General features: G+C 54.6%; 5 protein-coding genes across 5 annotated transcripts; 2 read left to right on the forward strand and 3 right to left on the reverse strand.

Moving 5' to 3' along the window:
• Positions 1-145: 145 nt before the first annotated feature.
• Positions 146-2,529, reverse strand: GUITHDRAFT_111371 (hypothetical protein; the record flags this gene model as incomplete). Its single annotated transcript, XM_005829622.1, has 10 exons — positions 146-196; positions 340-399; positions 447-613; positions 1,025-1,068; positions 1,121-1,206; positions 1,539-1,602; positions 1,856-1,925; positions 1,986-2,031; positions 2,081-2,175; positions 2,472-2,529. The coding sequence occupies 10 exons, from the start codon at positions 2,527-2,529 to the stop codon at positions 146-148; spliced, it is 741 nt and encodes a 246-aa protein (XP_005829679.1).
• Positions 2,530-6,616: 4,087 nt separating this feature from the next.
• GUITHDRAFT_111372 (hypothetical protein) lies at positions 6,617-7,327 on the forward strand (the record flags this gene model as incomplete). Its single annotated transcript, XM_005829623.1, has 1 exon — positions 6,617-7,327. One exon carries the CDS (start codon positions 6,617-6,619, stop codon positions 7,325-7,327), a length of 711 nt encoding a protein of 236 aa, XP_005829680.1.
• An 879-nt stretch (positions 7,328-8,206) lies between these two features.
• On the reverse strand, positions 8,207-8,925 carry GUITHDRAFT_111373 (hypothetical protein; the record flags this gene model as incomplete). Its single annotated transcript, XM_005829624.1, has 4 exons — positions 8,207-8,407; positions 8,452-8,577; positions 8,629-8,673; positions 8,737-8,925. The coding sequence occupies 4 exons, from the start codon at positions 8,923-8,925 to the stop codon at positions 8,207-8,209; spliced, it is 561 nt and encodes a 186-aa protein (XP_005829681.1).
• Positions 8,926-9,906: 981 nt separating this feature from the next.
• GUITHDRAFT_111374 (hypothetical protein) lies at positions 9,907-10,575 on the forward strand (the record flags this gene model as incomplete). The annotated part of the gene is made up of 1 exon (XM_005829625.1): positions 9,907-10,575. One exon carries the CDS (start codon positions 9,907-9,909, stop codon positions 10,573-10,575), a length of 669 nt encoding a protein of 222 aa, XP_005829682.1.
• A 123-nt stretch (positions 10,576-10,698) lies between these two features.
• GUITHDRAFT_164080 (hypothetical protein) lies at positions 10,699-12,506 on the reverse strand (the record flags this gene model as incomplete). Its single annotated transcript, XM_005829626.1, has 12 exons — positions 12,252-12,506; positions 12,116-12,202; positions 11,963-12,069; positions 11,832-11,913; positions 11,712-11,782; positions 11,595-11,665; positions 11,428-11,542; positions 11,220-11,379; positions 11,065-11,152; positions 10,965-11,020; positions 10,809-10,916; positions 10,699-10,758 (listed from the first exon to the last, which is right to left on the reverse strand). Exons 1-12 carry the CDS (start codon positions 12,480-12,482, stop codon positions 10,699-10,701), a joined length of 1,236 nt encoding a protein of 411 aa, XP_005829683.1. The 5' UTR covers positions 12,483-12,506.
• Between the last annotated feature and the right edge of the window lie 457 nt (positions 12,507-12,963).

Here is a 12,963-nt window from a genome sequence, read left to right on the forward strand (position 1 = left end):
CCCTCCCTCCCTCCCTCCCTCACTCACTCACTCACTTCCTCTCTCCCTCCTCCCTCCTCCTCCCTCCTCTCTCCCTCCCTCCCTCCCTCCCTCCCTCCCTCCCTCCCCATCTTTCCATGTCCTTCGATTTCCTGATTGAAACCACTTATGCCCACCTGTTGAACAGTCTGTGCCTGTCGATATTCAAGCTGTAAACCTGTTCTCACGATTAAACTCCTTAGCCTCCGCCTCCTTCCACCGCCGCCTTTCCCACATCCCACATCCGCACTATCCTCGCTCTCCTCTCTGTGCTCCTCGTCCTTCCCCTCCTCTCCCTCCCTCTCCGAATTCTCCTCTCACCTCCAAGTCTGTCTCTCGAAACCTTGCTGTAGCCTCCTCGCTGTCGGTCGCCAGGTACACCTTGTGCCGCAGATCATTCACAACTGCGATCGACGAGCATGCAGCACCCGTCTGAGGCCATAGCGGGAGGAGAGCTGGCGGGCAGCGAGAAGGTAGCGGTCTACAGAGACGCATCCTTCCTTCACCGGCGGGTTCTCGACGTTGGCGAACCTCGCAGTGTGGGTGCAAGAGTCGCCCATCCTGACATGAACGGAGATGTAGGGCTCTACGATCCCTGCCAAGACACTGAGGAGGTAGTTGAAGGAAGGTAAAAACGGAGGCGGACGAATAGGAGGCGGACGAATAGGTGGAGAGAGGAGGAGGACGAGCACGAGGAGGAGGAGGAGGAGGAGGACGAGGAGGAGGAGGAGGAGGGCGCTGAGTCTGTAACAGCAGAAGCAGCAGCAGCAGAAGCAGCAGCAGCAGCAGCAGCTGATGATGATGATGATGACGATGCGCGCATGAGGTACTGGGGGAACAAAACAAGGAGGAAAAGCAGGAGAAGCAAGAGCTGAAGAAGGAGCAGGAGAAGGAGGAGTAGAAACAGAAGAAGCAGAAGAAGGAAGAGCAGGAAAAAAGCAGGACAAGGCGCATCGAACAGAACAAGGGCAAAGAGGAGAAGGAGAGATGAAGTTGCGTTGCTCACCGAGACTGTTCTTGATTCTCCTGAGCAGAAGTTGTAGGAAGGAGCTGCAAAAAAACTCTTCAGACCGGCAGAGATATTCCATGGCGTTAGCAGGACCTTGGCTGGAGGAGCTGCTGAACTAGATGCGATCTCCACCACAACTTGCCGTGAGGAAGCAGACTCGAGAACTCTCCTTGAAACTCCTGCCTTGCAGTGAAGAGACGAAGGGGGCAGGCGTGTGAGCAAGAGCAGCAGAGAGCGAGAGCAGGAAGAATAGGGAGGAAGATGAAGAGTTGAAAGCGAACGAAAGAAGGTCAAGAGAAGCGAGAAAAAGGAAGGCAGGAAGGAAGGAATGTAGCAGCAACAAGACAAGACAGAGGAGCAGGAAGAATAGAATGAGCAAGTGGAGTACGAGTAATTAGGAAAGCAGGAGCAGGGACAGAAGCAGGAGGAGCGGGAGAAGCGGGAGGAGGAGGAGGAGGAGCAGGAGGAGCAGGAGGAGCAGGAGGAGCAGGAGCAGGAGATTGATTGATACCAAGGGCGCATCTAGCGACTTGTCGGGGATGCCATCTGCTCGGGAATGCACTGGGAAACCAACACTGACAAGAAGGTCAATAGGAGGCGCGATGACTTGCTGCAGTAAAACACTGTAAGATCAGCTTGCACCAAGATGCAACTCTGGCGATGACCGAGAGTGCAAGAAGACAACATCTCGCATGAAGAAAAACTCAACCGTTGTTTGAAGGATACATGCATCAGCATCATCACATCCAAAATAAATCACCATCAAATAAAGATTACATCTATCGATAGTCAACTCTTCATCGCGACCAACATCTCCTAGAAACGTACCGCATCACAGGGGCAAAGCGATCGCAAGAGCTTATGGGTTTGAGCAAGCATTTCCATCCTTTCTCTTCGCCTGAGTTGCTCATGAGAGAACCAAATCACACAACTCTTGTACAACATTGCGGAACGTCACCATACAACCATCTTCCCAAAGCTGCATTCTCTATCATGACAGGCGTCTGGAGTTAAACTTAGAATCGAAGTTTCTGTTCAACGATCGAACTTCACCTGATTGCTTTCCATAGCGATCGCCAACATGTGCGAAACGTAGTGAATGTTGAAGCCGAAGCCATGAAGTGGAGGTCCAAAGAGAAATAGACCATCTGTGTGCCCACATTAACTCAATCCCCCTCCCTTCTACTTCTCTCCCTCTGCTCCGACACCCTCACCATCACTACATCTTCCCTCACCATCACTACATCTTCCCTCACCATCACTACATCTTCCTTCACCATCACTACATCTTCCTTCACCATCACTACATCTTCCCTCACCATCACTACATCTTCCTTCACCATCACTACATCCTCCTTCACCATCACTACATCTTCCCTCACCATCACTACATCTTCCTTCACTCCTGCCTGCCACCCTCATCTCCTTTCTCGCCTCCCATCACCTTTGATCTCGTCCAAGCTGCTGTCCACCTTGTCGCACTTGCTAGTCAAACGAGCCATCCTAGTCCCTGCCGTAAGAAATTGCCTCCGCCTTCCCCCGGTCCCCTTCCCCCCCCTTCGTGTTCCTCCCTTACCCCCATCCCCCGCTCCCCCCCCCCGCTCCAATAACTCGCTTCTTCCTCTCTGCTCAGCGTTGCACCTTTGTTGTAGGGTATCAACTCCTTCCTCCCATGCGATCGCCTTTCAGTCCGGTGAAAAGAAATTCAAGGATTTACACAAGTGAGCAGAGAGAAAGAGACAAGGGTCGGATGCGGAGGAGCAGAGGCATCGAGGGAGGCAGCACAGACCTTGATGCATCGGGAAGGAGACAGGTTGGGATCACGATCGGGGAGGAAGGAGGAGTTTGAGAGGATCGAATGATCGCACGCCTCTCCTGCCCAGTTGCCCTCGCACAAACAGACTCCTCGCACACACTTCCCATGCCCGTTGCAATCTCGCTCACCCTCACAGACATCTCCATCCTCGCATTCATCCGTCATGATGGTTTGAAATCGAACGGTCTCCTCCTCCCCCTCCTCCCCCTCCTCCCCCTCCTCCTCCTCCTCCTCCACAGATTCTCCATTTTCATCTTGATACTTCTTGCTATTCTTCAATCTACTACTGGCATTGATACCAGCTTCCCCGTCGCGTACGACTGAGTTCTCCTTCCCCTTCCTCTTTCCCTTCTTCATTTTTGCCTCGTCCTCCTTCACACAGTCATGGCGGACCCAAAAGCTGATAGTGTGCTCAAGTTCGTCGAACTCCATAGTTTCGTTAACCAGCCGGCATGAAGCCACATGCTCGCCATCCGATAGATCGACGACGGGCAAGTGGGCGCCGACGTCTCCTTGAAACAGCATCCCGTCATCACAACAATGGTCGCCATCGTTCTCGTCGTCAGCATCATCGGCAGCAACAGCAAACAATCACACTAGCCAACGAATTTGCACCATCATACTATTCTTCGTCATCTCCATCACCATCTCCGCTATATCGCCAACATCAACTCCATTCTCAAACAAATCCGTCATTCCACATCATGATCAGTCTATCACCGAATGCGTTCATGAGTTCTGTCGCTCGCCATCTACCCACCTGCCATCATCTGTGACACCTGGCTCATAACACTCAAAGATTGCCTCCACGGCATCCAGCTCCAACACCACATGCCATGGCTTCCAAACATGATGAAGCTCTGCAGGAGATCTCATCAGGGAACCAGTACGCTCCTCCTCGCACTCTCCCCCTTGTTTCTTCCTTCTCACGCGCGGAGATTCAGCGACGCCCCAGTGACTTGATACCTTGGAAGCTTCTCAACCCCTTCCATGCGGGATCCTTCAAGCCTCGAAGTGCAAGAACGATGGACAAGGTCTACAACAAGTGTCACTCTACCACATGAAGGCGAGTCATTTCTCTCTCTCTCTCTCTCTCTCTCTCTCTCTCTCTCTCTCTCTCTCTCTCTCATCTTTCCTCGTTCTCCTCCAGGGGGGCAAACGTAAAATCTGCACAAACAGAGCTATGCAGTCATCCCATCATGTCATGACTCCGCACATGGCGCTTCCAAACCTTGAGGGGGGTGGTCGAACAGCACTGACGGCAGCCCTTCAGCACGTCTCGGGTCCAGTTCGATCTGCAAGAAGAACAAGAAGCAAAGGAGAGACAGGTGTCCTCCTCGCATGCTTGCTGTACCCTGTCACCGTCTCTTTGCTCACATCCTTGTACTTGTAGCTACCTACCGCCCATGGACTCGTGGCTGCCTAGCCTTGTGCGACCGGTTCCGTGTTTGTTCTGATCATCGGATCGGACCCTCGGTACGGTCCGGTCCGTCCGGCGGCCGGGCCCGGCCGGGCCCGACGGACCACGGTACCGTACGGTAGCCGGCCCGGCCCCTGCTCGGAGTCACGCAGCGCGGCCTCACTGAGTTACCGTAGCCTACGTGCCAGCCTCAGCCGGCAGGCGGGTCGATCTGGGCGACCGTGTACGGTCCGATCAGTGTACGCCGGTCCGGTCGCGGGCGCCGCCGGGCCGCCCGGAGCCTCGGCCTCCGGGAGTCCAATGAGGCTCTCGGCGGCGGGACCGGCCGGGCCGCCCGGACCGCGCCCCGCACTGCAGCCGCCGGCGCACCCGGCCGCGCGTTGAATCGGCATGATGGCCCGACCTCGGACCCGGCGTCACCGACTCGGAGTCCCGGCGTCGACCGGCCCGGCGGTCCGGTCCGGTGGCGGCCCGCGGCGGCCGGCGTCCCCGCCGCCGTCGGACTCGCGGCCCGGCGCCCGGCCGTCGACTCAACCGTGGCGACTGTGTCAGTCACTGAGTGTTGAACTTACACGGTGCACGGGCCGGCGGGCGGCCGGCGCGGCACCCGTACCGCCGGTATCATAGTATCGTGCCGTGACGGACGTCGTCGCCGGGCGTGGGCCGGCCGGGGCCGCGCGGCTCCGGGCCGGCGGGCCCTCAGGGGACGGGCCTGCAATCAGTGCCAAACAGGCTTGAAAGTTGAAGCGGCTCGGATCTCGCGCCGTACGAAACTTGAAACTCGAGACGGTCACCCGGAACAAACGTCGGAAAAAAAAAAAGCAGAAAGGGGGCTTGGCGGAGCACCGGTTTGTGCTGAGGCGGGCTTGTTTCTGTCCCCTTCAGGCTTTGAGAGTAGTGATGAGTCACGGTGCCGTAGTTCCTTGTATCTGCTGACGATGACCGTACCTACCCCTCCCTGTATCGGCCACCACCCCGTGGTCGTAGGGAACATGAAAGAGTCAGCCCCTGTAGTAATGTTCGGGAAATGTCGCTATAACCATCTTAAAGATAGAGTCACAAACCCCTTCAAAGTCAGGAGCCGTTGTTGATTCCCCAAAAGGTAGCTGTTCCAACTTTGCCGAGCCCAAATCTCATTTGGAGATTGTCAAATTGCATCGATTCGTTGCGTGCAGATATCTTACCACACGGAATTTTCTAACGGATTAATTTACTACTCAATCATTCAAGGGGGTACTTCACGAGAGAAAGGACGGGTACAAGATGCAGAGCCAGTGCCGAAACGATGTGAGATTGTGTCCTATGGTAACACTGGTTGTAAACTTCTTCTGCTGGGGTGGGTGGATGGGAGAACTCGCAGGGTCAACTTTCAGCGGACGACCGGTGGTGAAAAGAGTCCAGGTTTGAGGCAAAGAGCCATATGCTAAGGTAGTAGATTTTCTATTTGGCATAATAGAATCTGAGAAGCTCATACCTAATGACCCCCTTGCAGGCAATGAAGCACTTAGAGGGCGGCTGGGAAGATTTACAGAAGGGGGCTGGGCTGTAACTTGATACAGGGGTGGGGTGAAGGGTCCTTGCAGTCAAAATTAATTTTTCAACAAATATTTTGATATTCCGTACAACAAAGGGTTCATTCGGGAAATGGTACAGTAGGGTGGGGTAGGGTAGACCACCTATGGGCAGGTTAGGGGTCATCTTATAGGAAAAGTCCTAATGCGGTAGCAGAAGTTTCGGAAGTTCAATTAACATTATTTTTACCCTCTAACCACCCCCCCCCTTGGGGGGTCATTGTACACGTTGCCAAGGCAAGGGTTGTACTTTTATGGACTTTTGGTAGGGGTACTTTCCTGGGATCGAGGGGGTGGTTGCGGTAGTTGGAGTCCTTCCAAGTTGTTAAGAAGTTTACAGATAGGGGTGGTAGAGCGATAGGGGAAGGGGAATTGTAGACATACATGGGGGTAGGGGTACATTATATGCCTTAGAAAGTAGGAGGGTAGTGTAGCGGGGTGATGGACGGGCAGCATCGGAACCGAAAAGTCTAAAGTGTGGGGGTAGGGGTAATGTAAGACACTCAAAAGGGTGGGTAGAAATAAGTATAAGAGGGGGTGTGATCGAATTGGGGGGTGGTGAGCAGATGTCGTGGTTTGCGGAACAAAAACTCCCATGTAGAGGGGGTAGGGGTTAAATACAACGTGGCAGGGGTGGGGGATCAAAACAGAAACAGGGTGGAGGAAGAACAGATAAAGGGGACAGGCGAAGTTATCTGCCCAAGAACCTCCTTGCGCTACACCATCCACGAGTTCCCCTTGTCCCCTTTTCATCTCTCCTTCTTGTCCTTTTGAGCAACATCATGCAGCAGCAGTCTTCCTCCTCCCCCCCCTCCCCCCTCCTCGACCTCCCCTCCGACCTCCCCAGAGTCGAGATCTTCCCCCGCAAGAAGCAAGGCCAGAAGTCCCTCTCCAAGCGCCAGGGCGTCAGCTTGACCTTGACCGACGTCCAAGGGATGTTCCATCTCAGGCAGTCAGAGGCTGCCAAGCTCCTGGTAAGCGCCTCCTCTACCTTGCTCTATCTCCTTGCAACCAATCTCACCCGCTTTTCCTCCCAGGGCATCTCCCTTACCGCCATGAAGAGTGCATGCAGAAGAATTGGGGTGACGCGCTGGCCGTACTCACGTCACCGGCAGTCGCCCGTCACGATGCAGGACCAGCATCATGCTGCTGGAGCGAGCACGGAGGTACCGGCTACCCCCGGCTGGCAGGAGGGAGACGCTTACGGGGATCATCTGTCGAGTGCGAGCTCGCCGCATGCTGGAGCAGACTCAGACGACATGTCGGACATGGAGACGATCTGCTATGCAGGGGAGGGCGCGAGCCTGTCATCGTCGAGTATGGCACAGCCTGTGGAGATCGGAAATGAGAGTGGGACCAGAGGCGCTCAAGGAAGGAGCATCAAGGAGGCAGAGGATCCTCTAGAGAGGGAGTGGATCGAGTGGTACATGAAGACACCAGATGTAAACAGTGAGAATCTACTGACCATGTCACGACTTGGTAAGTTCTGGTGAAGGGACCAAAGCTTAACAGAGAGTGTGTATTCTAGTTACAACTGAAACCCAAGCTCGTTCTTCTTGTAAATTTTGTCTGAACCTGTAGACTTCTCTTTATCGAACTGGAAATGAACATTTGTTGTATAGTGAAATTGAGTCTCTTGCACTTACCATGTTGTTGAATGCGGATGACAGCATTGAGAAATTCTGGTCTGAATACTTTGAGCATGTTCGTTTCTAGAAGGGATACGGTCATTCTGTTGTATCAGAGCTCTGCGAAGGCGGGCTGAAGCCTCCACAGGAAAGAATCTTATTGAGCAGGAGTGGGCAGCAAGAGAAGCTATGGTCTTCTCTTACAGGCACGAGGGCAGCAAGGGCTCTAACGGCTACTGGACCTCTAGAATACAACCCCTGTTGGGCGACAGAGTGCGCAAAGTACGGGTGGTATCTCCTGTACTGGTACGATTGGATGAACCTCGACGAGGAGCAGGCATCAGATCTGAGCGGACGCACGAGGGATGCTCGCTCTTGCGTGAGGAGCGTTACCATCCCTGGTGGTTCCCCTCGACTACAAAAGGATCTTCAACGACTGCTAAGGTGGTCTGTCCTTCCTGTGTGTGCCACAAACCGATAGTGTGTTCGTGTTATCAAAATCACTTCATATCTCTACTCAAGACGTCTGCACCCCTTAAAGCTTCGGGGTGTGAAATGTCTATGCCGAACTCCGCCAAGAGCATGATGCAAAGATGTGAACCGCAACACAGGTCTGCAAAGCATATCGTGTCCAACATTTATATTGTATGGCATTCATTTTAACCGTAAGGGTTTAAATTTGATGCAATTACATCGCTATGTTCTTAAGTTTAAGTTGTGTACATTACTGTTCAGAGAGTATTTCTAGTTTCCAACAAGCCCCGCACGATCCAACATTTCCATCTCACTCAAATCGAGCTTCTTGTATCCACCAACCCCAGTGCCATGAATAGCAGAACCTCCTCTTGTCATGACATCGTCAGTGTCTCCTCGCTCCCAACCTCCGGTGTCTTCATGTACCACTCGATCCACTCCCTCTCTAGCGGCTCCTCCTCCGGCTCCATACTGTTACAGGGCCGAGGGCGTGAGGTCTCGATCTCATGCTCAACCAGTTCAGACTGAGAATTGCTGGGTGACATAAAGAGATCCTTGTCAGAGTGCTGGTAAGTGTCTCCCTCATGCCAGCCGGGGGTAGCCGGTATCTCCGTGCTCGCTCCAGCAGCATGATGCTGGTCCTGCATCGTGACGGGCGACTGCCGGTGACGTGAGTACGGCCAGCGCGTCACCCCCATCCTACGGCATGCGCACTTCATGGCGGTAAGGGAGATGCCCTGGGAGGAAAAGCGGGTGAGATTGGTTGCAAGGAGATAGAGCAAGGTAGAGGAGGCGCTTACCAGGAGCTTGGCAGCCTCTGACTGCCTGAGATGGAACATCCCTTGGACGTCGGTCAAGGTCAAGCTGACGCCCTGGCGCTTGGAGAGGGACTTCTGGCCTTGCTTCTTGCGGGGGAAGATCTCGACTCTGGGGAGGTCGGAGGGGAGGTCGAGGAGGGGGGAGGAGGGGGAGGAGGAAGACTGAAGCATATCAGACTCGCTCATGGAGAAAGATGTAGGAGGAGGAGGAGGAGAGTGGTTGAGGAGGAGGTGTATGGACAATATCTGATGGATTCAGGTGGAGGAGGAGATCGGCCTATGCTGTGGTGTGGTGGGGGTGTGGATGACGATTTGCTGTCCCTTCCGCTCTTGAAGATGGTTACCTGGACTACCCCCACCCTCGACCTCCCACTGGGGGAATAATGACCCCCACCTCACGGAAGTTAAATTGCTGCTCCGAGAGTCAACATTTGGGAAATACCACCCCTCCTTTGGAGCCCACTTTCACCCCTGCCGAGGGTTGGTGCTTTAATCGTGTCTCCCGGTGGGACCGCCCACATGATCGGCAGCCGTTGGGGTAAGGGTATGTAGGGTAGTGGAGAGTATTTACTACAGTCTTTACTACTGTCCGAAAGTCGACAGGCAGGGGCCAGCAAGCTGGGGCCCGGGGCCCGGGTTACCGTCGGAGATGTAACTCAGGTCACTTGGGGCCACTGCCAAGTCGACAGTTTACTACCCGGACCTTTTACTCAACGTTAAGTTAAAACTCGGGCCCAGTTGCTCTATAAATGGGCAGATCCTTTACCGCCCGGGCTGTGACTCGGACCTGGCGGAACTCGGAAGGTGACGGGACGGGCGGAGGACCGAAGGCAGGAGGAAACTCCAAGGGCTCTCACGGGAGTCTCGGCGGCTGGGCCGGGTGGGTTCCGGCGCTTTTTTAAACTTTACACGCCTTTTACGTGATTCTATTCTTGGGCGGTTTTCTGGATGGATTTGGGATTCGGTAGGGGTGCTATGAGGGACAAAAGAAGATTATTGGGGGTGGGGTGGTAAAAGGCAAACTTGTTGATAAAAATGGAATCCCATGAAGCAACTGGACGGGAACACAACGCAACTATCCCTCTCCACAACCACCGACAAGCATCTCCCTCCTCCTTCTTGCATCCTTCGAAGCTCATCCTGACGAAGACAATGCAGCAGCAGTCTTCCTCCTCCCCCTCCTCCCCCCTCCTCGACCTCCCCTCCGACCTCCCCAGAGTCGAGATCTTCCCCCGCAAGAAGCAAGGCCAGAAGTCCCTCTCCAAGCGCCAGGGCGTCAGCTTGACCTTGACCGACGTCCAAGGGATGTTCCATCTCAGGCAGTCAGAGGCTGCCAAGCTCCTGGTAAGCGCCTCCTCTACCTTGCTCTATCTCCTTGCAACCAATCTCACCCGCTTTTCCTCCCAGGGCATCTCCCTTACCGCCATGAAGTGCGCATGCCGTAGGATGGGGGTGACGCGCTGGCCGTACTCACGTCACCGGCAGTCGCCCGTCACGATGCAGGACCAGCATCATGCTGCTGGAGCGAGCACGGAGGTACCGGCCACCCCCGGCTGGCAGGAGGGAGACGCTTGCGGGGATCATCTGTCGAGTGCGAGCTCGCCGCATGCTGGAGCAGACTCAGACGACATGTCGGACATGGAGACGATCTGCTATGCAGGGGAGGGCGCGAGCCCGTCATCACCATCCATGTTGCAGGATACCGCGCAGTGGAGCTCAGAAGGCATGGAGCCGGAGGAGGAGCCGCTAGAGAGGGAGTGGATCGAGTGGTACATGAAGACACCGGATGTTGGGAGCGAGGAGACACTGACGATGTCATGATGGAGAGTGTTATGGTGAAGTGGAGAGAGGTGGTACGATCGATCGATTGATGAACCATTTGCTAAGGTTGTCTGTACATTTAGAAGTGAACTAAGAATGAACGAGTGATCGGTAGAGTCAGGATCAGAGCTCGAGTTTTGTGACTCTGAAGTTGAAGTTTGCCCCATGATAACGAGCACGGACCTGTGTGGGAGAGACAAATTTTGAGATTTGTCAACATCATCACAGCTGACCTGTTTGCCGATCAACTCGGCGGCATCGGACGTTGTCATTGCGAACTTGATTGTGTCCTCGAACTGTTCGACTTCAACGGTATCCTGGGGGAAGGCTTTGGAGGAAAGCTTTCAAATGCGTCAATCCCATGATGGGCTTCTTCAAGGAGAACAAACCATCTTAGTTTTCTTCTTTTTCGTCACTTTCTCTGCATCTGCTTCCTTGGCTTCGCCTGGCAAGAACTCAGCGCTGCTGGGCTGATCCCTGTTGGATCACCTTCATCCTGATTGCTTTCAAGCCCCATCTTCTTCCTGATCTCCTTGCGGTCTCTTGGATTAAACTCGTCATTTGTAAACCTTCCTTCCTGCAGTTTTGATCTTGCTTCAGACCCAACACTCTCTGCGACAAGTCGCAAGCAGCCCAACCCTCACCTGTACCGTCACTCCTGACGTCTCGCTGTGCCAATCCGCGATCCCGCCCATGATCTGAAGCATGTCCACCTCGTGTTTCTCATCTGCTCGTATCTGCCCGTATCGTCCTGTCTCTCCCACGTGTCTGAACCTGCGCACTGCGTTCGCGATCGCTGCGACCCTGCGGCCCCTCAGTCAGCTTCAAGCAGCTCCTGCAGGTGAGACCCACGGATCGAGCATGGTGCTTGTTGCTATCCGGCAGATACCGTCGCCATGCCGCATTCCCTTGCGCCAGAATCCGAGGTACACAGTGCCGCTCTTGGACAGTCGTTTCCCGATCCCATCTGGGAGAGCGTTGAACACAACGAGCATGCCAGCAGGTCAGCAGCAGCTCACGGTACTTGTCGTTCCGCCATTGGCCCGCATATTCTCTGTGCGGCTCGTCCGGGTGCTCACAGAAGAAGTACCTGAGGCAACAGCTCAAAGCCTGCTGGGGTCGGAAACACAACTCACATCCCACTCCCGTGCCGATCGCCGAGGTTCCATTCACCGGAGTATGCTGCTCCGGAGGCGTACTCCGCAACCTTGGTGCGACAGGGGTCAGCGATCGAGCGACAAGAGGCGGTGAGGTACCCCCATGCCGTGAGGAAGTCCCTGGTACCACATGCCCTGGTACGTGTCCCCCGTCGGCCATGTAAGGATTCCGTTGCCATGGCTGCAGGACGTCAGCGCCCGAGGCTGACAGGGGTGGAGGAGGAGGAGACCGTTTTCTCTCGTTCACTTCTCCCTCGTAGACGCTCCCGTCTGGATACTCGATCTTGGTGATGCCTGTCCTGACGATGATATCCGGCGTCCCAAGCACGACTCGCCTCTGAGCACCGACACATGAGCGGAAAGAGAAGAGGAGGTCAGAGAACCTTGAGCATGGCACGTGATGGCCATGGAGCATGCGGGATGGTATCGAGATACTCAGCACCAGGGATGACAGGAGCAGCAGCTTGCCACTGTACGCACGAAAAGTCAGCTTGCTCATGGCTGCCCTCCACCCTCCACCTTGGCTTCCTCCTCCTGCTCCAACAAGCTCCCTTTCTGCCCTTTCAGCCTCTCGATGTAGAGATCCGCATCCAGTCTTTCATATCTCTCTGGTATCGAGAATCTTGAGCATGTTTTGCACATCCTGTTTCTCCTTCCCACTTTCGATGTCTCGAACTCTTTCGCTGTCTTGTACTTGTAACAACGAGAGCATAGGACTCTGTCATCAGACTTGGCTTGTCCTGCCTTCATGTACAGATGCCTGGTCTGTCACTTGTAAACCTGAACCTTCGATGTCATCTCATCGCCATCACAAAAGCTGTTATGTCAGCAGACAAGGTATCTCAAGGGCTCCAGATGCCTTCTGACATTCTCTGTCATTACCCATGACATTCTTTCAAGCTCCCCTGTTTGTCTCTCCATATTATCAACCCCCTGGTCCCTTTCCTCTCACGCTGACTCTCCCTGCTCCCTATCAAGCTCTCAGTCTACTCCAATCTACACAGTTTGTCGCCCTTGCATTCCCTTTCCATCCCTCAGCTCCCCTCAGCTCCCCTCAGCTCCTCCTCTATCCGCCTCCTCTCCTACCCCTTTGTCCCTCTCCCTCCCTCCCTCCCTCCCTCCCTCCCTCCCTCCCTCTCTCCCTCCCTCCCTCTCTCCCTCCCTCCCTCCCTCCCTCCCTCCCTCTCTCTCTCTCTCTCTCTCTCTCTCTCTCTCTCTCTCTCTCTCTCTC

Source organism: Guillardia theta (assembly GCF_000315625.1).
Source record: "Guillardia theta CCMP2712 unplaced genomic scaffold GUITHscaffold_51, whole genome shotgun sequence".
NCBI lineage: Eukaryota > Cryptophyceae > Pyrenomonadales > Geminigeraceae > Guillardia > Guillardia theta.